A 23,760-nucleotide genomic window follows, 5' to 3' on the forward strand; every position below is an offset into this window, starting at 1 on the left:
GTTTTCATTGGGCACGCGCGGAGAGCCAATAGAAACTGCTCTCTGATCTCGGCCGCGCTCGCGGGGACCACCAGATCAGCAGGAAGAAGAGGTGACTTAGACACCTTTTCAATGTATAGTGTGATGACGCAGATCATCTTTGAGCGGTTTACAGGTAATTTGACAAAATGAAATATGGAGCTGGCATGAGGTGCCCTTTCAGGCTTCGGATACGAGAAGAAACAGCTGACGTTTCTGAGCGGGAGGCAGCAGTTTACTGACGCACGGAGAAATGTATACACTAATAGCTGTTCTTTATATGTTGTATGTAGCCACAGGTGTGTGGTGCGGAGTGTGCAAAAGCATGACGTGGGGAGTGCTCAAGCCGGAAACAGGCTAACGCGGCCAGCACATCGCGTGCCGGTGCGCGTTCTTTGCACTTACACATTGTGGTCAGTTCTAGCTGTAAGACGCAGGTTGCCTAATTCCGGTATTTACTGGTGGCGGGTTCAGTCTCTTCCTCCCCATCGTCTGACCCCTCCCTATCTCATCCATTTATTTGAGCCCGCTGATGAGATTCACAGATTTTTACCTGGGAGGAGGTGAGGCTGCAGTTTTACTCCAGATTCTTCGCAATGCACAGGGGAGACTAGGGAAAGCTGACCGGACGTCTGAGAATGAACTGGTGTGTGCTGAAGAAGTAGGGAGTAAAGCAGTGGGTGAGAGACAGCAGCAGGACAGCAGACTTGGGTCTGTTCTGCTCATGGCTGCCCTTGCCCTACAGTTCTTTGGAGATTCATCTGCTCCTCCCCTCGACACTACTCAACATGCCAACCCCCCTCCAATCCGGAAAATCGACAACAAACACTAGTTATTATCTTTTCTCCTATACCGTCAGGGATGGACTGGATTCATGTGATCTTTTCTGGATAACCACACCCTATGCAAATGAGTCTCATTCAGATTTATTGTATTGAATGTATCTCGTGGCTATCCTGAGAATGTGCCTTGAATCCGGCCTGAGTGGACTCACGTTAGGCAGGCAGCTTCAAGGCATATACTATCTCATCCATTTATTTGAGCCCGCTGATGAGATTCACAGATTTTTTACCCGGGAGGAGGTGAGGCTGCAGTTTTACTCCAGATTCTTCGCAATGCACATAAATAAGAGCATTTTAGGACCACCCAGAAGCTGCAGCTGTCCTTCACGTCTGTGAAATGGGACCGTGTAGATGGAGGATCTGGAACATACTTTGTCGGTCTGACTGTAGAGGGAGTGGTTGTGTGGGCTCCATGTTGTAAAATAACTCAAACAATAAGATATCTGTGTTTGTTATCGAAAAAACCCCAAAATAAAATGCCGCTAAATGCCACTAAATTTCCATTTTTGTGCCGCTAAATTTTCAGTTTTGTGCCGCTAAATTTGCCAATCCATGCCGCTATATCCTGGGGGGTCTGCCTGGGGGCCGGGTGTTTCTCAGGCCTTTGAGCCATTTACACCTCGGCCGCCTGGCGCCCATGCAGCCCAGAAACGGTGTTAGTCTTAACACCTCGCCCACAGCCCTTCACATTCAGGGCATAGGGAGCGAGGAAGATGTTTGGAATTTTTTTGTTTTATTTATTTATTTATGCGATTTTATACAGCGCGGACTTTACCCGAAGGTGTCAGAGCGCTTCACGCTAGGAACAGCAATAATACCTGAGGAGAAAATTATAAGTGGACAAATTAAAAAAGCAAATGTTAAGTTACATGAATCAAAAGTGACAAGTGAGCAACCAAAATACAAGAGGAGCAAACAATACATTACAGGAGGAAAAAGAGATATTTGTGCAGGTTACAAAAGCGTACAAAATACAAGTAGGGGTATGATACTGCAATTAATGGCAGACACTCCAGCACAAGAACAAACGTTTCGTAGGCAATGGTGACACTTGTGCAAGTATCTAAAGCAAACAAAAGTGAGAGGTACCAAACAGTGTGTTACAAGAGAAAAGTGACTTGTGCAAGTTACAAAAGGGTACCATACACAGGTACAAGGGTAATACTACAGTAAATGGTAAATACTCAAACTGCCAGAACACACTGGGAAGGCACTTCCCATGCACCAGCTTCACATCAGCCTCCCCCTGTCTACCTGGCTACCTTGGATGACCCAGAAAGCTGTGTTTTGTGCTCCCCTGCCAGGACATTTTCCCAAGGCCTGGAGGGTTGATTAATTTACTAATTGCAGGGGCCTTCCTTACCTCTGTTCATGTGCTCCTGAGCTGAAGGTCTGGGGAGGGCTGAGTAGGTTAGTAATCAGGGCACAAGTCCTAAATAAAGAAGTGGGGGGACGCTCACAGACAGGAAGTGACGTCACGACCGGAAGTGAGGTCACGAAAGGCAAAAACCTACAAGTAGGGGGACGCTCAAATACGTAAAGTGGCGTCATGACCGGAAGTGACGTCACGAAAAGGAAAAAACCTGTTAAAATAGGTTTGTGTTTAATAGTTGGTGTAGCGCTTTTGCGCAGGGGGGACCGCGTCCATCCATTGGTTGAAGATCTCGGCATCTATTGGGTACCCTGGCAACGGGAGCTGTTTTGTTTTTCACGAGTACGGTTCAGTTTCAGCAAAAGCATCGTGAACAGTGTGTACTGTACAGGCCCTTAGTAAAGAGTTTTGTTTGGTCAGTCGGCACATAATTTGCCTATTGGGCTGATTGTATACACCCCAGAACACGTTTAATTATCTAGGAACCAGCTGCTTTTCTCGTTACACGGAAGCAAATCAAGATTTCTACCGACAATACAGGACACATTCTTAGTTTGAAGCGTCCTTCACCCTTCATGGCGGCGGTGCTAGGTCTCGCGCTCACTCCTCAGACGTCTGCTGCCTCCTGTGCCAATGGAGCTGCCTGGGCCCCTGCATGGCCACTGATGCCCGCTGCCGCCTGCCTATCTGGGCGTCACTGGGGCAGGGGGTGAGATGGGCAACAGCACCTTGGAGCCGGGATTCCTGAACTACACCCTCTGGGACCAGCCGGACAATGCCACTCACACCTCCGACTTCTGGAAGAACATCGACAAGGTAAGCTGCTCGCCTCGCGCCGGCTCCAGGAGGGAGGCACGTGCACCCCGGGAGCCGTCCGGGAAGCGCTAGCTGCTTGCACGCTTGGATTTTCATGTTTTCCAGAAAGGGCGTTTCTTCTTTTTAATTACACGCCACCGTTTGCTCACTACAGGGCATCGAACTCAATGCATCTTCTTACCAAGCAGGGTGGACGGCGTCCACCCTGGAAAACCCTCGAAAATAAGTGGGGGGATGCCGTCCACCCGCGTGGTACCCCGACTCGTGCCCTGTTAGTAATAGCAGGGGCTTTGCTGCTTTTCAGATGCTCCTGTGCTGGAGGGCTGGAATAATTTTGTGACAAAAAGGGGCCTTGCTATTTTTTTTAGTTGCTCAGCATGTAGGCCATTGTCACCTTGGCCCTGTGTTGTGTGCAAGAACAGTATCCTCCCACCTTCATTCCTTGTCTGTGCAAATGGTGTTTCATGAAAGGGCACGCCCCTTGAATGTGGGCCACGCCCCTTAAATATGGGCCACGCCCCTTAAATGTGGGCCACTTTTTTCGTCAGTGCCTGGGCCGAATTGTGATCCCAATCCGACCCTGATGGTGGCCCAGAAAAGGTCAAGACCGGGGTCGTAGCACCTGACGACATTCAAGTGCCCTTTATGTGTTGCTATTGGCTGTGTGTGCGGAGACTCGCGCAAGGCTATTGATTGATTGTAAAAGAATGCTCTTGAGGCAGCATTAATCGCACACAACTCCTACTCTGAATGACATCCAGCCGTGGGCATGAATTTTAGTTAACACAATCAAATTCCGGAGAAACAGGTACTCTTAATTAAGGTCTATATAAGATATCAAATCTGCACATCGAGATACCGAAAAATGGAGAAAATTGAATGACTTGAAATATTAAAGTAGTCCGCGTACATGAAACTCTGAAAGTACAAATAGTTCTCTATCATTATCTAAATGAAGTATTCTCGATTATAGGACCCACGGCAATTTCCTTCATCAGAGAAGCCCAGGTACATTACAATCAATAAATTGCATCCTCGTTCGTTCGTACACTTTTATGTGACCTTTTTGTCTCCAGCAGAGATTGCTCCCGGATTGCTCTCTAAGGCGAGCTATTCAAGAGAGGAGATGGCCCTCTAGTGGCCTTTTTTGTAATCATTGGATCCTCGGACTTGTTTTCTTACGGTTCCCACGGGTTTGTTCCATCTCATTTGAGCAACTACTTAGCCGTGCTGCCTTCGTAAACATGTTAATGCCTCATCTGATGTGTTGAGCAGAAATGTTTAAAACGTTAACCCGAGTCCGTGGTACTGGAAGTGTTTTCAGAGTGCGGGTGCTGCCATCCAGGTTATATCACTGAAGTCATAAAGCGCTTCAATGCCTTATCAGGGCTAGTAACTAAAGCACCATATAAATGTAATTGCATTTGTGAAAATTCCAAGCGTTTCACAAAGAACAAGTACCTCAAATGAGCCGCGTCCATTCAGCAGGAGAGTGGTAAAGGTATTTATTTAGCCAGTGGTCTATTTGGAGTACACTGTCGCATATATATTGCTGAAGCCTGATATGGAAGCACACTGTCTTCTACAGACAGCACATGTACCATTATAAGAAGCCAGCGAATTACTGATCAAAATAACTTGGTACCACACTAAGTGAGCATGAACTGAGACTTCTCTGGGCCTCCCCCTCACGGAACAAAATCTCCCCATTATTAGCTCAGACAAAATTCTGGCTGCTACACAAGACCTACTGGACCCCGGCTCGTCTAGCAGCGCTAGGCCTCAGGGAAAACGACCTGTGCTGGAACTGAGACAACAAAAAGGGGGACCTAGCACACCTCATCTTTTACTGCCCAAAAATTAAAGCGTTCAGGGGGAAAATATTCCTTTTCTTAAAAAAATCGCTGGGGTGCACACTAAAAACAGTGTTTTCTAGCTTTGCCACCGCGTTTGACCGCAGAGCTAGAATCGCAGCACGACAGGGATCTGCTGGACCTCCTTCTGACCTCGGCAGTGAAAATGGTTCTGTCCAACTGGAAGGATACAGCTAAGACGACATTCAAAGGCTGGCTCAATTGGGTGATGTACCTCAGAGGCGCAGAAAGCACTGCACTGCAAAACTCACCCTGGAAACCAGCAACTAGGGGAATGTGGACATCACTGGACGAGTACCTGGACCCCTATGAACCCCCGTGAACTCACTTGAAGAGGGGCGTCTGCCCACAAAACCCCACAGACCAGAATAAGCCCACGGTTAAAGTACTCTTCTTGTATACTATCTCTTCCCTCCTCTTTTCTATTCTCTTTCTTTTCCCTTTCAGCTACCCTTAATCTCCTAGCAAGACATTGGAAACGGGGGCAGCCAAACAAGTATACCACCTACCTGTAACCATGGCAAAAACAGCCAATTTGTGCTGATATCCTGTAATGGAAAAGCACGCTTACCTGACTGTAAAATATAATGAAATCAAAAAAGAACAGACACAAACCTCGCACTGACGTGCAGTTGTACTGATAAAACCATATAGTGTGAAAATGATAATGTGTGAAAATCTGTTTTTAGCAAATATTTATCAGTTGCACATCACCAAGTAAAGTTTCCTGATTTGTGTTGATCGGATTAAAATTGTTCTTCCCATCACTCTTCAGAATCATTTTTTTTTTTAAAAGGTGCTTCATGTGTGCTTTCCTAACTGCTGGTATATCTTGAAATATTTGTACTGTTCATTTACAGGTAATTACATTTTGTTGTGTGTTAGAAAAAAAACGGACATCCTACAGCCTTTCCTTAAACACTCATTGTATTCCAGCAAGATTGTCGAATAATTCACTGTACAAAATCCTCTAACTCTGGAGTTGGAGAAAGAAAAGTAAACACCATCCTCCAAGTTAAAAGAATATTTTGTCAGAAGACAGCCTGAAGTTTGACCTGTCTTTGAACGCACAACAAATGTGACAAGATAAAAATATTTTTTAAATGCATCTCTATTGCTCATTCACAATCTGAACACCAGCATGGTTATTTTGGGAGTAATGCAGCACCCCGCACCCTTATTTCCAGCGCCGACCCTTGGCGCGACTGGTCAACAGTGGCAGTTGCAACTTAACAGGGGAGGCAGAGGTAATTGAAAGAAAATACATTTTAAAACACTTACCTGCCGGCAGGCTGGTCCGGCGCCTCTCGGTCCTCTTCAGTAGACTCCAGGAGCAGGAACCAGGAAGCACATAGGCCCCCAAACTCCTAGCCAATCACTTGTTGTGATTGGTCTGAGCGCCGTGGTTAGAACTTTCAGAGAGGGACTTGAGAGGCTGTGCATGTTCTCCACCCAGGCTATGTAATACAGCCGGTGGAGAACATGCAAAGTGTGCATGACTGTTTGGCCTGCCCAAGATGGCCGGCCTAACAGTCATGCACACTTAAGAGAGTGCCCACCACTCCTCTCCCTGTTCCTTTGACAGCCAGCCCCACCCCTAATCAGCTGAACCACAACGTAAAAATAAAATAATTACGTTGCAATATATTTTTATTTTTCCTTGTTCAACTGCTCACAGAGCCGTGAGGCAACACTTCTCTGCCGTAGTGGCATAGACACTACGGCCCTGGGCTTAGATGTTTTTCAAAGAGCAAACTTAATTTCGCTGTAGTCACTATACCCATCTAGGGTTAACGCCTTAAAATGTAAGTTTTATAATAATGAATCTGCCTCCCCAGGTAATTTATATTCTCCTTGATTTTTTTTCTTCAAGAAGCAGTTAATTTATGGATTTATTATGTCAATAGCGCAGTGCTATTGCCAGATTTTCCATCTTTCCACTTCCAGGATACCAAAGAGAAGCTCTGTTGCTGTTGTTTTTAAAGCGCAGTTCTTTCAAATTCAGGCGAGTCTAATGATTTGCATAGTGCATGTACATCAGCTAAACGTCTTTGCACTACACACCTGCTGATTGGATGATGGGGCCTAGTTAGTATAGAGGAACATAAAGGTTGTCTGCTAACGTGTCGTTTTTTTTTTTTTTTTTTTAGACCAAGACATTCTCAAGTGCTGTTGACTTGAAAGTGTCAACTGTCTAAATGTGTCACACGTGACATGGAAACACTTCTCAGCTATGGAGGAACTGTTGGTTCAAAGTGGATCGCTCTTAGGCAATACTGCTTCTAAGGGGGGACGTACAATATGGTCCCCAACCAATGGCTCACATCGACTGCCAATAAGATAGCTTCCCTCAAAAAATCCGAGAGCAATAGAACAACTCCCATCATCCCCCTGGTTTTCGGACACCTTCAGACTGAAAAAACAGGAGTTTCGAAGACAGGAGAGATGTTGGAGAAGAAATTATGAGGAACATGAACTTGTAAAGGACAAAATCCTATTAGCCTATTATAAAAAAATAAATAAAAAAAAAACTAAAAATCGTATCTTGTCTGAAAAGGTATCCTTCTCTAATCAAATGTCGGAGGCAGAGAGCTCTTCTGGGTGATGACTAAATTGTCCACACCACCCAAAAGAAAGGGGAATGATCATTCTTAGGAGTTATGCAATTCACTGGCACAGCACTTCCAAAGCAAGGTGGAGCTAATCTTTACCACGTTTTGACAATAGGGTAAAATTGGATACTTATAATACCATAAGTCCACAACACCCGAGTGCCTCCACCTTCTTAGAATTCAGAGCAGTAACCGTGGATGGGATAAACACCCATATTTTAAAAACAAATTTGGGCTCTCCCTATGATCCTATCCCTCCTATGATATTTAAACAAGCCCCGAGACCGTAGGCTCAAGTTTAACCTCCATTTTTAATCCAATGTTCGCAGAAGGAGTTTTTCCCTCTATCTGGAAGAGGGCCTCGATTTTGCCCCTTCTGAAAAAATCATGCCTTGATGCACTTGACCCAGGCAACAATAGGCCTACCTTGCGTCTTCTATTTCGAGCTAAGTTGGTAGAAAAAGTTATGAATAACCAGCTAACATCATATTTTCATGAACATAACTTGCTAGATTAGTCCCAATTTGGACTCAGGGCAGAACATAGCACTGAAACGGCCAAATAAAAGCCACAGATGAAATCAGAGCAGTACTGGACACAGGGGGTGCTGCAGGTCTGGTCCCGATTGATGTGTCGGCGGCATTTGACACAGTAGACCATAAGATGCTGCTTAACCGTCCCAACTCACTAGGTATTTCTGAAAAGGCATTGGCACTAGTCTCCTCTTTTTTAGCTGATAGGATACACTCCGTTGCCCTGGGCGACTACACCTCTCCGTCCTTTACGCTCCCATGCGGAGTTCTACAGGGTTCCTCTTTGAGTACCATGCTTTTTAATATAAATGTATCTGAACGGGCGGTACTAATAAGATCCTTTGGGATTGAAATGACATCCTAAACGGATCACACCCAAATCATCGTATCTATCAATAAAAACATCCAACCGCTAGAAAAAAGATTTAGGGACTGCACGATAGCTGTCAATTCATGGATGAGCTCACGCTGCCTGGAGTTGAACTCCGGGAAGACCGAGGCTACACTGTTCGGTAATTACTCACCCCTCCTGGTCCCAGATCTGGTGGCCAGAGGAAATGGGAACAGCTCCGATCTCGGTTCCCAAAGCCAAAAATCTGGGTATAATAACAGATGAGAAACTGGACTTCAAAGCACGTCAAGGCAGTTTCATCATACAGTTTCTTTATACTCTCAGCGATCAAGAAAATCCTATCTACGATTCCAACAGAAAGCACAAGAACTGTAGTTACATCCTTAGTCCTTTTCAAACTGGATTTTTGCAATGGGATATATCTCCGTATACCCATGAAGCAACTTCATAGGCTTCAGGTGATTCAAAATGCGGCAGCGAGGCTCCTCCCAGGAATTCCCAAATTTCAGTCAGTGGGAAAATACCTACAGACTCTGCATTTGCTGCCAGTCAAAAGTTGTATCAAGTTCAAGACCCCGTGCATTAGTTATAAGGCCCCACGCGGTACTTGTCCTCAGTTCTTGAAGAAGTCACTGCACTGGTACTCTTCAAATAGATGCCTTCGATCACAAGGGGCAAAATTGATACTCTCTCGGAGATTTCTCAAATCAAAATGGGCCACTAGAAGTTTTGTGGTGGGGGCTACAAAGCTCTGGAATACCCTCCCCATTACCATCAGAAACCTTCCCTCCTTTATATCCTTCAGGAAAGCCATTAAGACTTGGTTGTTTGTTGAATAGTGCTCCTGCTTGCTTCTTGAGTGCTTAGCGCCAAGACACTGTTGGTAGACACTGGTGCAGGCACTACAACCCTCTTGACAAACTTTCGTATAAAAGCACCCTGTCCAAGTACAAAGACCTCATTGTCTTAGAAAAGACGACTTATTACACTTCCCAAATTAATCAGGCACACAACTCCGCAAGGAAATTGTTTCAGGTGGTTAACCACCTTTCGAATCCCCCCATTCCCCCTTCCGACAAGTCTCAACCCCTCTGCAACTCGCTTGCAGATTTCTTCCTGTACAAAGTCACTTCTATTTTTTCTGCTTTCCTGCACGAACCTTCTTCAACTCACAATACAGTTAACCAGCCTTCAATCATCCGCTCTCCCTCTTTCTCTAAGTTGAATTCAGTCTCTGAGGAACAAGTCTCTAGTCTAATTTCTAGTACCAAGTCGGGATCACCCCTGGACCCATGTCCTCCTTCCATCCTCAACCTCATCCCTGATGCCATCTCGCCAGCTTTGACCAATATTTGCAATACCATGTTCGCTACTGGTTCATATCCTACAGTTTGGAAAAAGGTCATCATCAAGCCACTTTTGAAAAAAGCCACCCTTGACCCCACTTCCCCTTCCAGCTACAGACCCACTGCCTGTCTTCCTTTCCCTGCAAAAATATTTGAAAAACTAATGAACATGCAGCTTTCCAAATTCATTGATGCAAATAACCTGCTAGATGACACTCAGTTTGGATTTAGGCAAGGGCACGGAACCGAGACAGCCCTAATAAAGGCGGCTGACGAAATAAGAATGACGCTAGATAAAGGCGGTGCGGCAGTTTTAATACTGCTTGACCTATCCACGGCCTTTGACACGGTCGATAACCCCACTCTGATCGACCTTGTCTCAGCAATCTGCATCCAAAATAAGGCCAAAGACCTACTTGCTTTTTTTCTGGCCAATCGCTCTCAAGCTGTAAAATTAGGCCCTTTCTTTTCCCACTCGTTCTCCCTTCCATGTGGAGTGCCGCAGGGCTCCTCGCTAAGTCCGACCCTGTTTAATATCTATGTTTCGGACTTAGCGAGGGTGATCAAGTCCTACGGCATTAGTCTCACAACCTATGCCGACGACACCCAGCTGGTTCTATCTGTACATCATGATGGACTTTCAGTTGCAGCGAACTTTCAAGAGGGAATGCTTGCCATCAGCTCCTGGATGTCCTCCAACTGTCTAAAATTAAATTCTGAAAAGACAGAGGTAATGACATTTGGGAAACCTGAACCTGCCTGGTCCCCCCCATTGGTGGCCCAATGAGATGGGACCTCCACCCGAACCTGTCACTAAGGTTCGTAACCTTGGAGTCGTGTTTGACGACAGACTGCTCTTCCACCACCACGTCAACTCGGTAGTCTCCACCTCCTTCTTTACTTTAAAAAAGATCAAGAAGCTTCTCCCCTACCTTCCCACTTCAGCTGGTAAAACTCTGATCAGTACCCTCGTTTTCTCCAGAACGGACTACTATAATGCCCTCCTTCTTAATGCGCAGGAAAAGGTTCTCAATAGGCTTCAGGTAGTGCAGAACGCCTCAGCCAGAATCTTACTGGGCATACCCAAGTTCACCTCCATCACTCCGTTCATTCGACAGCTTCACTGGCTTCCTGTCAAAAGTCGTACAAAATTTAAGGCACTGTGCATTGCTTACAAAGCTATCAACAGCTCTGGCCCTCAGTTTCTCAAAGATGTTTTTCGTCCTCTTGAAAACCCTAGTACCCTTCGCTCATCTTCAGCTCATCATCTTAACGTCCAACGCACAAGGAAAGCTAACTGGGGTGACAGATGCTTTGTGATTTCCACGGCCAGATTATGGAATTCACTTCCTCTTACTATTAAAACTTCCCCAACTCTCCTTCACTTCAGGAAGAAATTAAAAACCTGCCTGTTTCCACATTAAGATCTGTTATTTGTCATCATCTGATCAGTTAAGCGCCGAGACACCCTTGGGTATTTGCGCACTATAAAAATTGCCTAAACATAAACATTCCTGCACTGTATAAATTTATAACATAACATGTAATTGAGCGCAACCCCTAGGCTTGCTAAATGCAAAGGAACTTGCAACAAGACCCAGATTAAGGCTTGGATAAAACTATTCAAATCAAATGGGGATGACCTAGACCATAGGTACTCCCAAACATTTGCCTAGGGGCCACAAAGTACGGTCCATGGTGTGACCGAGGGCCGTACTGATGCCAGGCAGTAGGGGGTATGGATGGGTCAAGGATTGCGTAAGGAGCTTCAAAAATGTTAAATAAACGGTCAAGCATTTATGTGCAGTTTAATAAATGCGTGTCCTTTTATTTAATGTTTTTTCTGAATATTAGTGCTCACCAGTAGGGCCGCATGTAAAGGTCAAGAGGGCCGCAAGCACCCCTTGGGCCGTACTTTGAGTATGACTGCGCTAGGCATTAAGTTTCTTTTTGAAGAAAAATCGTTTTTTATTTATATTGTGGGTCCAGTAGCAAATTCAAGCCTCTGCCTTGAGAGTGGGGGGAGGTTGACCTCAATGCACTCATTTCAGTAAAACACTTTGAGGAACTGGGTATCAAAGACAAATAGGGCACCCGCAAAAAAATATGCCATTACAAAGGCTGTAACGTTATGCATTAAATAATACACAAAAGCTCGTAGAATCCAAGTGTGAGGTAACAATTCTTCCAAATGCATGTGTATTATCTGAGTGGGGGGGGGGGAACATCACTTACTACGCATTTTTTACAACGCACTACCATTACATCGCAACCATTACAACGCATACCATTACAACGCATTGCGCTGGGGGGCGCTCTAGGATAGGGAATATATTTAATTTAATATCCAACACCTTCCCTGCTATCCACGGGGACTGGAGTTGGAATAGTAAATTAAATAATTCACTATCCAGCGCCTAAAAGCATTATGCGCTGTAATGGACTGCGTGGTAAAAACCGCGTTGTAAAGGCATGCGATGTAAAAGCATGCGTTGTAGTGACACCAATCCGAGTGGGGACTTTGTTTTGGAAAAAGAGGCCTAGACTGGCCAAGCAGGCGGTATTGTGCAGGGGTAGGCCACAGTACAGGATGAAACCGTCCATGTCCTTCAATTACCTAGCCTTCACGTTTGGCACAGGTGTATCATGCCATCTATAATGCAGACCAAAGCCTCATGAATGCTGTCTGCTGCATTACACCTGGCTAGAAGTTGTGAGATAACCAGCTGAGAGCAGCGTTCGTGCATCCCCTGTTTCGTCAGAAAAAGATGTTCTTACATCACTGACTTCAGGGCTTCTCTACGCCATCCGGAACGATGTATGAAGTACTCTCCATTCGAAGAGGCTGAACAATATGTGATTTGATCTTTACTTTTGGGAAGAAGGCAGAAAAGAATTAAGGAAGAATATAAAGATGTGATGTCCAATGTTGATCTGAGAAGCCCTGATGAAGTCAGTGATGTAAGAACATCGTTTTCTGACGAAACACGTGTTGGCTATATCTGAAGAAAACCTGTGAAACAGAAGAATTTTGATGAAATAAATCAAATTGGAAATAAGAGAAATTAGACATACTCCATTTTACACTTGTTGGTGCTCAGGAAATTGTGTTGAATTGTTTCAGGACTGGGTACTTTCAGTCCATATTTGTGGGCAATAGTGGCAGCCCCTTTCCCTTGGAGCACCAAATTAAAGAACTGTTTCTTCTAGTACAAAGAGGGAATAATTAATGAGTTACCGTGAGTGACTCTGCCACTTTTTTTAATTTGCTTTTTGCTTGATTGACCAGCACTCTCACTGACCTATTCACTGTTCTTCTCTGACAAAACCACTCCGCTGCATATTCACTCCTACATCATTTCATGCAGGTATTCACTAATTGAGCTGCCAAAGTACATACTTGATAATTTGTTAGCTCGTGCACTCCAATGACTTAACTACAGCTTTGCACCAACCCCACTCATTAGGTGTCTCATGAACATATACGCACTTGTGCACAACCGGGCAGAGAATTGTGCACATTTTGACAGCCTTATTGACACGCCCATTTCGCACAGCAACCTCTTTGTAGATATGCTACCCCACCCCAATCTGGGAGGGGTTGTAGGAGCACCACCCCCCCCCTCTTCATTTGTCTTGAGTACGAATGGAAAATTTGAGGGGAAAAGTGATCTAAGGGGGGGCGGGGGGGGACAGCAGTCCATCTGTTTAATAGTATTGTATCCCAACTCACGATGAACATGTCCCTGTTTTCGAAAGAGCACAAGTGTTCCCAGGAATTCACAAGTACTATATCTGCTTCAATGGATAGACTCCATTAACATTCGGAGGATACGTTTGTTTTTAAAATAATTATTGTACTAGTAGATACTTAATATACATTACTGTTGCTTTAAATACTTTGTCCTTGAGGAAGCCTTTCTCTAAGGCTGGATGACACCCAAGAGCAAAATTTGGGTTCGTCATGGCGATAAATACCTCGTCCTCTAGATTGATAACACTCATCATTATTGTATTGCTTTTGATGTAGATATTTTTTCCCTTTTCACAGGTAACCTATCATTGGACTCCAAAGGTTCTCCTCTCAAAGGCTCTCCTATCAAAAGCTCTGATAAAGCTCATACAGGCTCACTTGCAGAACCTCCAGTAACCTCCCCAGAGCCCCTACCAGTGTTAGCTCCCCCAGATGAGTCCGTGCAGACCCAGCAACCCTGTTCAGTCAAAGTCTCCATGTCATCTGACAACATCTGTTCTGGGTTTGCCAACGATGGAGTTGATGTGCATGGACATTCTGGCCAAGGTGATCTTTCTTTAGGTTTCATACTTTATGCTAAACCCTTATGGTGCACTTTATGCAATGATAACGAGGCGGACCTCGGTCCAACTTACTATAGTCTCACATAGCATGGCTACAATAAGTTAAAAGTAAAGATCTTGGAAAGTGCATTCAGCATGAATTGAACATGTGAAGGTCATTCAAAATCTGTAACATAAGAACTGAATAAGTGTTTGGGAAGAAAATGTATCAAAATACAAACCAACATTGTTCTTTTTGTTTGAGACACTCTAGGCTGTGCAACCAAGCCTGGGAGTGCTGATGAAACTCACTGGTCTGTCTCCTGTTTATTATGTTCAAATAAGACATACTTTTGGAAATGCTGACATGTGGTAACTCAAACCGGTTAATTATCCTTTCTTTAGAGAGAGTGTTTTCTTTCACTTGAACTTTCCCAGAGAATACACTTTTCAGTTCTAACTAGAGATACCAAAATTCTTGCTTATGTAGGCTTTGTTTGACCTTGCTTGTCACTAATGTACGAAAAAGTATTGCACGTTTTGCTAACCAGTGTTCACAGTATCCATTCATCTTATATTATTGCAAGCTTTTACATCAAATGTACTTCTTGGCTAGGCTGAAAGTGTGCGGATGGTTATCAAAATTGGTTTGCCTGATAGTTTGGGATATCCAATGATAGCAGTTTGTTCTTTACAAGTGTCTTTTGTTTTCTTTCCTTTATATTCATTCACAGGCTGGACGGTTTACCATCAAACATCTGAGAGAGTGACCTATAAGTCTAGTAGCAAACCTCGTACCCGATTCCTCAGTGGACCCGTGTCTTTGTCCATCTGTTTGTATTTGTTCTTCTATATTTAAATACAGCTCATCCTTGGCAAACTTTTTTTTTTTTAAGTTAATCTTTTTCTCTCTCTAATATTTTTGGAAGCTTTATCGTTCTTCAACCTCATCCTTTTATCCTACATGTATATGTCACCGCAATTCATTTTTGTTTTTTATTTTTTCCTTCCAAATGCTTTTGTGCACTGCTTTTAGCTATGTCTGGACACCAAAAGCATGTGTGGAAGAGTTCATCTTTTATATTGTGAAGTAAAATTTTACCCTGAATGCGTCTAGACTTTTTAACTCCAATTAATGTCAATTTTGGAAGGTGAGAAGGGTCCATCAGTTGTTCGATCCAGCAGCAACAAAGATAAACACGACGTTCTTTACAGAAATGGCCTCTTTCACACATGTTCGAACTAAGAAGACATGCATGTAGAAGGCATGTACAGTCCAGAAGGTCACTAAACCATGTAACCTCTGCGAAAGGAATGTATGAAAGTACTTTATTAATATTCACTTACATCCTGCGCCCTGCATGTGGAAGCTGCCCCACCAGTGTTCCAGCTAGTTATGTAATTGTTGGGCAAATTTTTACATAATGAAGTAAACATAATTCTATACCGAATTTTGTTACAGCTGTTAAATTCTAAATGAATAAGTCATTTTCTGAATCATGCTTTTTAGCTTTAGCATAACGATTGTAAACTGGCTGGAGCACTTTCTTTAATTTATCTTTTTGTGGCCCTATGTAATAGTGGAAATGTCAACTATAGCAGTTCATTAAAGTAATATTTTGATCCAACATTTTTCTGAAGTTGTAATAGAAATTGACCGAACAATGAATTTTATTCTCACAAATAATTCATCATAAATTGGCTACTTACAAAAGATTCTATAAAATATATTTCTGTTAAAATCCTCACACTTTATCAAAATGCTGTCATTTGAATTTCGATTATGTAGTTATCTATGATCAACCAGGCTAAACCTAATTAAATAGTTTACGAAATTTGTTTGCATCACTATAAAATGTGCACTGAGAATTTGAAGTATATTCAATATCCAGAGCCTATTGTAGCAATTTCTCTTTTTATAAGTAGTAGATAAGATGAACAAACCTCAGTAACCATGACAAGGCTGTATAGATGACAGTGTGCGAAGATAAAGATACTGGCACAATTTTATAAATTATTCAGATAGACTCAAAATAGCAAGGATCCAGAATGTTATATAAGCTCAGCCTGAACCTGAAAAATCCACAGGCTAGCCAAAGCAAGATATCAAAATATATGTATACATACAGTGGTTAATTTGTTAAACAATAAGTGCCAGGGCCCTCGTCAGGAGGACACGGTAGCTTGCACCGTCCATTGACCCTGCCAGTGATGCCAATTTCAGTACCAACACAACTACTAATCATCACACTCTTACAAGTGTGACAATTTATACTATTCAAGACACCCAAAGCTAAAAGAATGGCGTGGGTGCCACCTATTAGTGATTGGTAATGCAAATTACAATTAATGAACAGCTGTTGTTGTGCTCATACCAAATCTTAGCAGCAGCCATCATCTGGCACACTGTCACAAGAGCCTGTGCTGAGCATCGGAAGCCACCGGCTCAAATTAAGCACTGTGTATATATATATATATTCTGGTTACTGGAATGGGTTTAAGCAGGCATCCTGTGGGAGATGCAAATTTAATTTGAAAGACGTACACTTGAAGTGGTTTCATATTATAAGTGTTGTGGAGCTCAAGGGGCACTCTGCCAGTTGGCATGTCAACTTACTCTGCCGACATCTTTCAAATTAAAGATGTATTGCTCAGTTGCTCTTTTTCATTGACATCTAGACATGAACATTTTCAAATCCATGCTTTGAGTCAAACCATGTTCTGCAAAGGCTAGTGTGCTGTATTCAGATTTAAGTCTATGAACAAAATGTACGTGCCTCCTCCGTAGGAATCACACATTTTTCCTATTATGATTATTTCTTTGCTAATACCTAGAGGACTCTTTTCCTAATTTCCATTAACATTTTAGTTTTTATGGTTCATTCATTATTGTAAGTCTACATTTATTGACATTTTGAGTTTGTATGTGGTTTGTGATTTATATGCATTCCTTTATACATGTCCTCATCAGACTCCCTCTACCATTGATCTTCTCATTCTCTATTCGTTTTGAGATCTCCATTGGTTAGGATCCCATTCCCTTTATATGTGCTAATTCTTTACTCCTAACTTTTGTTGCAATATTGAGTCGGTTTCCAAAGATAAATATTCCCTTTCCCTATATTTTCCTAAGCCCACACATTTAGTTTTAGTTCTTGATAGAATATTCTGATAGGGTACCCAATTCTTTTTAATTGACTAAAATGAGGTACATTTGGCATACCATGATGAGCAGTATCACTTTAAAACACACAGGTCATATTATCTCCATTCCGTCCTAATAAATAAAATCTCAGCCTCCGTGCAAAATACTAATTGATTGGCAAAAATCCTACAATACAAATGGTTGGCAATGTAAAGGTTTATGTACATTGAAGTTTTATTAATATGTCTGCATTTAGCACTAAAAATGCACCCCAACAGGCAGATATAAAAATAAAAACTATTCAGTGTAAGGGGCAACTACAGGCATGTGTGGTATTATCATGCTTGGCATTAGCATAGAGACTTATTCCTGTGGACTGGCTATAACCTTTCATGTGGTCAATCTTAAACTTTTCCTGTATACATCCATTCTCTTTATACTCCATTTCAAAGACACTAACCGGTTTGGAGATTTAAATGTGCACATGCACTATTTGTCTGTGTGCAACACTTATGCACACCAAGCAAAATCTAAAGAACTTATAACGCACAAACCCTATAAGTGTACGTTAACTTCAATCGCTGTACTTTTAAAGTGCAGAGTCCACCCCAGTGGTGCAGGATAAAAACATGCTTTGCTAAGCATGAAAGAGCTAAAAGTAATTGTGCAGGAATCCACCGACTGTTACTCTTGGCTCAAAACTAAGATTGACCGCAGTTTGGAAGTTTTTGTGGTCAGTCAGTAGTTTAGGGTTTTGTTGACGGAACTGCTAATCGTGTCTTATTTCTGTTGCATGCCAGCAGAAATCGATTGCCTGCAGTTGTCTTAACCATTGCATCTGTTGTGATCAAGTCTGTTTAACTGTATTTTCATTTTGTACTCTTTTTAGGGTCCACCCTGAAACGACTGTGTCTAGGCAAAGAGCACAGCAGCAGTAAATATCCAACTTTGTCTTTTTTTCCTCATTGCATGAGAGGTCTTGTATGTGGTTATCCATTTCATTGGTCATCTTGTGCTCCAGTGGGACCGAGAAGCATGGGTATAAATGAAGCTAGGCTGTGAGCATGGAGATCTACTTTCATGTGCATGACCTTTGACACTGCTGATGGAATGTATGCGGTTATGTGAGTTTATGTAGATAACCTTAAATTCGGCCTAGTTCCTCAGCATAAACAAAAATACCAATACATTGACAATTAAGAATTTTTTAGACTAATTTACTGCTATATGAAGGGAATTAGTTGAGTAAGCTGTTGTTTATGCCTAATGCTATATAGTGAGTGTATACAGATAAATGCTCCACAAAGCGTTTTTAGAAACTTGAAAATTGCAAAGTACATGCAAGTTAAAATGGTTTAAACAAGTGAGAGAGAGTGTTCGTGAAAGGAAAGAACAAAGGAGCAGTGGCGCTGGAACGCTTTCTAAGCATGCTTCAAAACCGTGGACCTTTTTTTTTTAACCAGGCTGAGCTTTCAGAGTAGTACTGAGAAAGGTTCTTGCTAGCTAACCCAAGAGGCAAGGCTGGTATTCATGAAAACTTGGTAGGCTAACCATTACCACCTGTTCTAAGATAAAAGGCTTAATTCAGCGTGTAACTTACCAACACACTGGCCCTTCCGTCTCCCCCAGTCATGTGATGTAATATTGTTCTGTAATATAATTGGTAACATGTAGTCAGCTAACACTTTGAGGGCCCATGCGTCTGCTATTTTTGTTAAAAAGTATGTTTTTAGATGGGTTTCCTAAAGTTCCCCTAACTAAACAGTGGCTAAAGACACTAAACGTGTATTGAATAAAGAGACACCACCATGGTCCTCGCAATGTAATTATCCCAACTAAAGTTTGAACTGAAAGTTAAAATCAAGTATTGAAGTTTCAGGAAAAGCTCATCATTACAGGTTCTTTTAGGAGTTAAATAACATACAGTAAAGTGTCAGTGATCGATGTAATATGTCCAGAAAGTACAGGTTTTCTCTTCACTAACGGTTGACTGGTGTTTCTTGTACCTGTCCTTTCCCCTCTGGAATCTGTCATAATCTGTTACAGTGGAGATCACAGGCTAGGGTGAAGAAGGGGGAGAAATCAAAAGGTGATCCGGTACAAGTTCTTGGCCAATTGGGAAACCCAAGTGAGTTTGCTGCTACCATAGACGCTGAAGGTTGCATCCTTAATTATGTGAGACCGTTACTACACAGGAGGCGATAGGGAAAATAGACCTGTCTCATGAATTGTATAGACCACTCAATCTTCCATAGAGGGGTCAAAATTTTTGTGTGGTGCCTCTGGAAAGTCTTCTAATGCAGGGTTTTTATGGGAGTCTAAATTGTCATACTCCAATTTGTGATACTTTTTGCTCCACTTACGAGATACAAAGAGGACCTTGGACGGTCCCAGTGGCTGTTCAGGACATATTAATGAGGCCTTGAGTGACTATATAGATCAATGTATTATAATTTAGTTGGACAACACCTTGGTGTATTCTGAAAACTTCACCAAACGCGTACAGCTTGTGAGACCATTAAAAAAGGATGATATGTCAATGTGGAAAAGTGTAGTTCCCAAAAAGAATCAAAAAATATTTTTATGTTCTTAGGCAGTGGGAACCAGATGGATACACAGAAAATTAAAGCTATAGTGATAATGCGAGCAACCACATCAATTTGGAAAATGTAAAGTGTGGAATTTAAAGATTTGTTTCAGTGCGTCATCTTGATAGATTGTTGAAGCGAATGCTTCAGGCACTGCAGTATTGTGCCTTTCTCACAAATACAACCTTAAACAAAGCATCTTCATCCCGTGGAATTCATTTCTAACAAAGTGTGTCCAGCGGAAAGAGTTATATTATCACTGACAGAGTTGTTGTCTGAATAGAAGGCCATTGAAGAATGGGGAAATTATACAAAGAGCATCATGGTGGTTCTTTGGGTGATTTTGGGATGCCGTAAAGACAAGGGAGAACAAATGGAAATACATGCATAGTATCATGCTTGATTTGCAAAGAAAAGACTGAATCCTTTTATGCTCATCATTGCATGAGGAAAAGTCATTGCTGAAACTTGAAGCGAGACCTAGAATACTGACTAGTATCGTGCCCCAGTGTGACATTTCTTCAAAGAATTGCAAATGAGAGAAAAAAGATAAGATTGCATCTTCAGTTGCCTATACAATAGTCTTAAAAATACTTCTATAAGTGGAGGAATTGAGGTTCTTCTATAAACCCAGGTTTTTTTGTGTGGCTGTCTGCCAGATATTTAAATTGTAATAAAAACAAAAAAATGTTCTGTGGTTTAAGGAACAGAAACATATGAATTTAGTGTTTAAGTTGATTCATCATTTTCTTTTTTAGTTTTACTCTTTTGATCACTCCATGCATCTTGGTTTGTGTGTTCTGCCTGCCCTTCCTGTCTTGCTGGACTCCCTAACTAGAATATAAAGTACAAATCAAGTTATATTGCCATAATGACTATGGGATATTAAAACATTTGGTTCAACTGGAAGGGGTATGGACCAGAGAAACAGATTTGGAAGCCTGCATCTCCATTTCATGCTTGTCACTTGCTGTGGGTTCCACCATCATTACCCTTTAAGCCAAGTTCGGGAACAGTGCCTTGGGAAGGGAATACTTTCAGGATTAAGGTAGTGGTGGTCACTTAGGCACTTAAAGAATGGCCATGAATTTATAGTGTTACATTAAGTCTTGACTCTGCATGACTTGCCCTCTACCAAACTGGAGGTGAAAACGAAAGGAACACATTCTGATGAAGAAATCTCTAAGCTGTCAAAGTGGTGTTTTGATAGATTCTGTCATATTGATAGTTGTGCTGTAATGATTAGAACCGGTCTAGTGTTTTGGCCTGAAGACTTTCTTTAGGAAATGTGGATGCTCGCCCATGCTTCACAGTGTTGGAGCAAGTGGAAACATGAAGCTGTGCACAAAGCTCCTTCAGTTGGCACAGTTGTTAGTGAACCGTCTCCTTACTGATGGAGATATCTTTATTTTTAAGAGTGAAATTGCACAATAAGTACCATGACTAATTTCTATACAACTTTTTTATTTCCATTGGCAACATTGTTGGTGTTTGGTTTTCAGAATGAGAAATTTTACAACCTCTGTTTTGTGTGAATACACTCTGCTGTATCTCCTTTTGCGGTCCCATAGGGGATGATGGACGGAGCGTTTGTGCAAATCAAACACTCACCCCCAGTCAACACTCTGAGTTTAATCCATCATCATTCTTTAGCTCACTTCACCACCCCAGTTCAGACATGGCCATATGCAAATCAGTCTGACCCTGTACCTCATGGGAACAGTTCAGCCCGAACTGCCAAGCCATGTCTTCCCTGGACCGGAAACAAGCATCCTGGGACCGGGTTTCGGGCTCACAGCCCTTATCAGCCAGGCAATCTTGAATCCAATGGCAAAGTGAGCAAGGGACCCACGTCTGGGCCTACCGTGCCAACTTAGGGCGAACAAAGCAAAAACAAAGGGGATGCCACTGGAATCAAGCTATCCTGGCTGAAGAGGGGTGAAACTCCAAAACCTGTCCTAGAATGCTTGTTTCCAGTCCAGGGAGGACCTGGCTTGGCAATTTGGGCTGGACTGTTCCCATAAGGCACAGGGTGAAGACTGATTTTCATATGTCTGGGTTCAAACTGGAATGGCATGGTAAGCCAAAAAACGATGGTTTTGGGCCCAGATCTCTGTACCGGGGTGAATGTATGACATTGTTCTGTATTCTATCCATCGATTGTTGTTTTTGCATTTGTCACCCCGAGTGGGACAGGTATGCCCAGACGTGGGACCCGTGCTCTCCATGCCACTGGAATCAAGCTATCCTGGCTGAAGAGTGGTGAAACCCCGAAACCGGTCCTAGGATGCTGGTTTCCAGTCCAGGGAGGACCTGGCTTGGCAGTGGGGGCTAGACTGTTCCCATGAGGAACAGGGTCAAGACTGATTTGCATATGGCTGGGTTCAAACTGGAATGGCATACTGAGCAAAAAACAATGGATTTCGGCACATGCATTTACAATGAACATTTCTACCACGCAATGGCTTTACCATGCATGCCTTTACCACGTAAATTTCACTGTAAATGCATGGTCGGGAACAAAATATGAGTAGTAAAAATTTGGCATGTGTGGTAAAGGCATATGCTTGATAATGGCATGCATGCAGTTGGGGCGCAAGGGCGTGCTTTTGCCTGTTCCATGCCCCTGCTTGCCCATCTTGTTGTTTCATTGTAAAACATTAGTCGAAGCAGTCGTATCAGCATGGATTGCCCAGTTCCAGTAACTGGAATGTTTGCCATGTAAATGCAGTCGTACTTTCGCAAGTATCTTTTGGCACATGGCTGTCACATAAATAGGAAGTAGCTGTGGTCCAGGTGTAGTTCCTTAGGGAGTGAACGGATATTACAAGAGAGCTTATGTGATCCGGTCACAGAGATAAATAGACTTTGTGAATGGGCTTGCACTACTGCGGTTCGATCGCCGGCGGCAGATCAGCCCAGCACCATGTGACTCTGGGCAATAGCTTGCTTAATCTTCCTGACTGCCCCCAGCACATGCAGACCCTTACGGGTGATTGTTTGCCCTTTACAATTGTGGATTATTATTATTACCCTACTCTCACACTGTGGCATCGCTCACCATGCACTCACATTAGCGCTCCTGTCACCCACACAGCTCAGAGGGTTAATGTGCCTGCTTCAAAGTACGTGTACCATGCAGGTCACAGAACTCACTGCGAGTAAACTACAAGTAGCCCTGTACAAAAATGAACTGTTTGTCAGAAAGGGGCTAGTGAGAGATGAGGTGCATTGTTGGCGAATGGTAGTGCGGGAATTCGTGGAGAAGGAGGAAATGGGGGAGGGTCGCCAAAAAAAGACTTTTGCACCATGTGCGACCAGTGCTAGGGCCAACCCTGGCTGGGAGTCTTGCCCCCCCCCCCCCACCCCCCCGAAGTTTGGATCTAGTTGTGCCCCAGGTTGAACCCGACTGACCAAAAGCCCTCTCTCTTTATTACATATGAATTTCTTCAAAAATCGTAATGTGGCAATACCGCTAAAGCTGTCTCAAATGCAAGACCTAAAATAGTGCTAATAGGCGCTGCTGGTTCCATTGAGAGTGAACCAGGCTACAATTAGTGAAATTAAACATTATACCAACAGCAGGAAGTGAGTACTGCAGGAACAGTGTACAGAACCAGAACTGAAAGTAAAAACACAACATATAAGGTAAACTCGGATATTACCATGCACGGAATATGCATGCTACAGTGGAAAAATATTTGGCACGGTGTGAGCTCTATGAATTCTTTATTAGCTTAGTTAATGAAAATGTTCTATAACACGATATAAAAAAAAATCCTAAATAAGGAACATTTTATTCATGCCTTACATTTTAAAATGAGTGAACAATAAAACAAAGCAAGAGCAGACCGTATTCTCAAATGCCTGGTGGGTATGAGAAACTCACTCTTTAACTACAGAAATTAAACCAATCAATGGTAACCTAACGCCCCGGCCACCTGTGTTTTTTTTTTTAGCCAAATT

At 42.8% G+C, this 23,760-nt stretch overlaps 1 protein-coding gene across 1 annotated transcript in view; it reads left to right on the forward strand.

Annotated features, from left to right (window-relative positions):
• The window catches only part of WNK2 (WNK lysine deficient protein kinase 2), a 621,829-nt gene that overhangs the window by 547,167 nt on the left and 50,902 nt on the right, over positions 1-23,760 (forward strand). Inside the window, exons 22-24 of the mRNA XM_086939164.1 lie at positions 13,817-14,065; positions 14,796-14,894; positions 18,096-18,140. Coding sequence (XP_086795290.1) covers positions 13,817-14,065; positions 14,796-14,894; positions 18,096-18,140 — 393 coding nt within the window. The remainder of the gene's footprint in view (positions 1-13,816; positions 14,066-14,795; positions 14,895-18,095; positions 18,141-23,760) is intronic.

The sequence above is a fragment of the Lissotriton vulgaris genome, chromosome 9, assembly GCF_964263255.1.
Source record: "Lissotriton vulgaris chromosome 9, aLisVul1.2, whole genome shotgun sequence".
NCBI lineage: Eukaryota > Metazoa > Chordata > Amphibia > Caudata > Salamandridae > Lissotriton > Lissotriton vulgaris.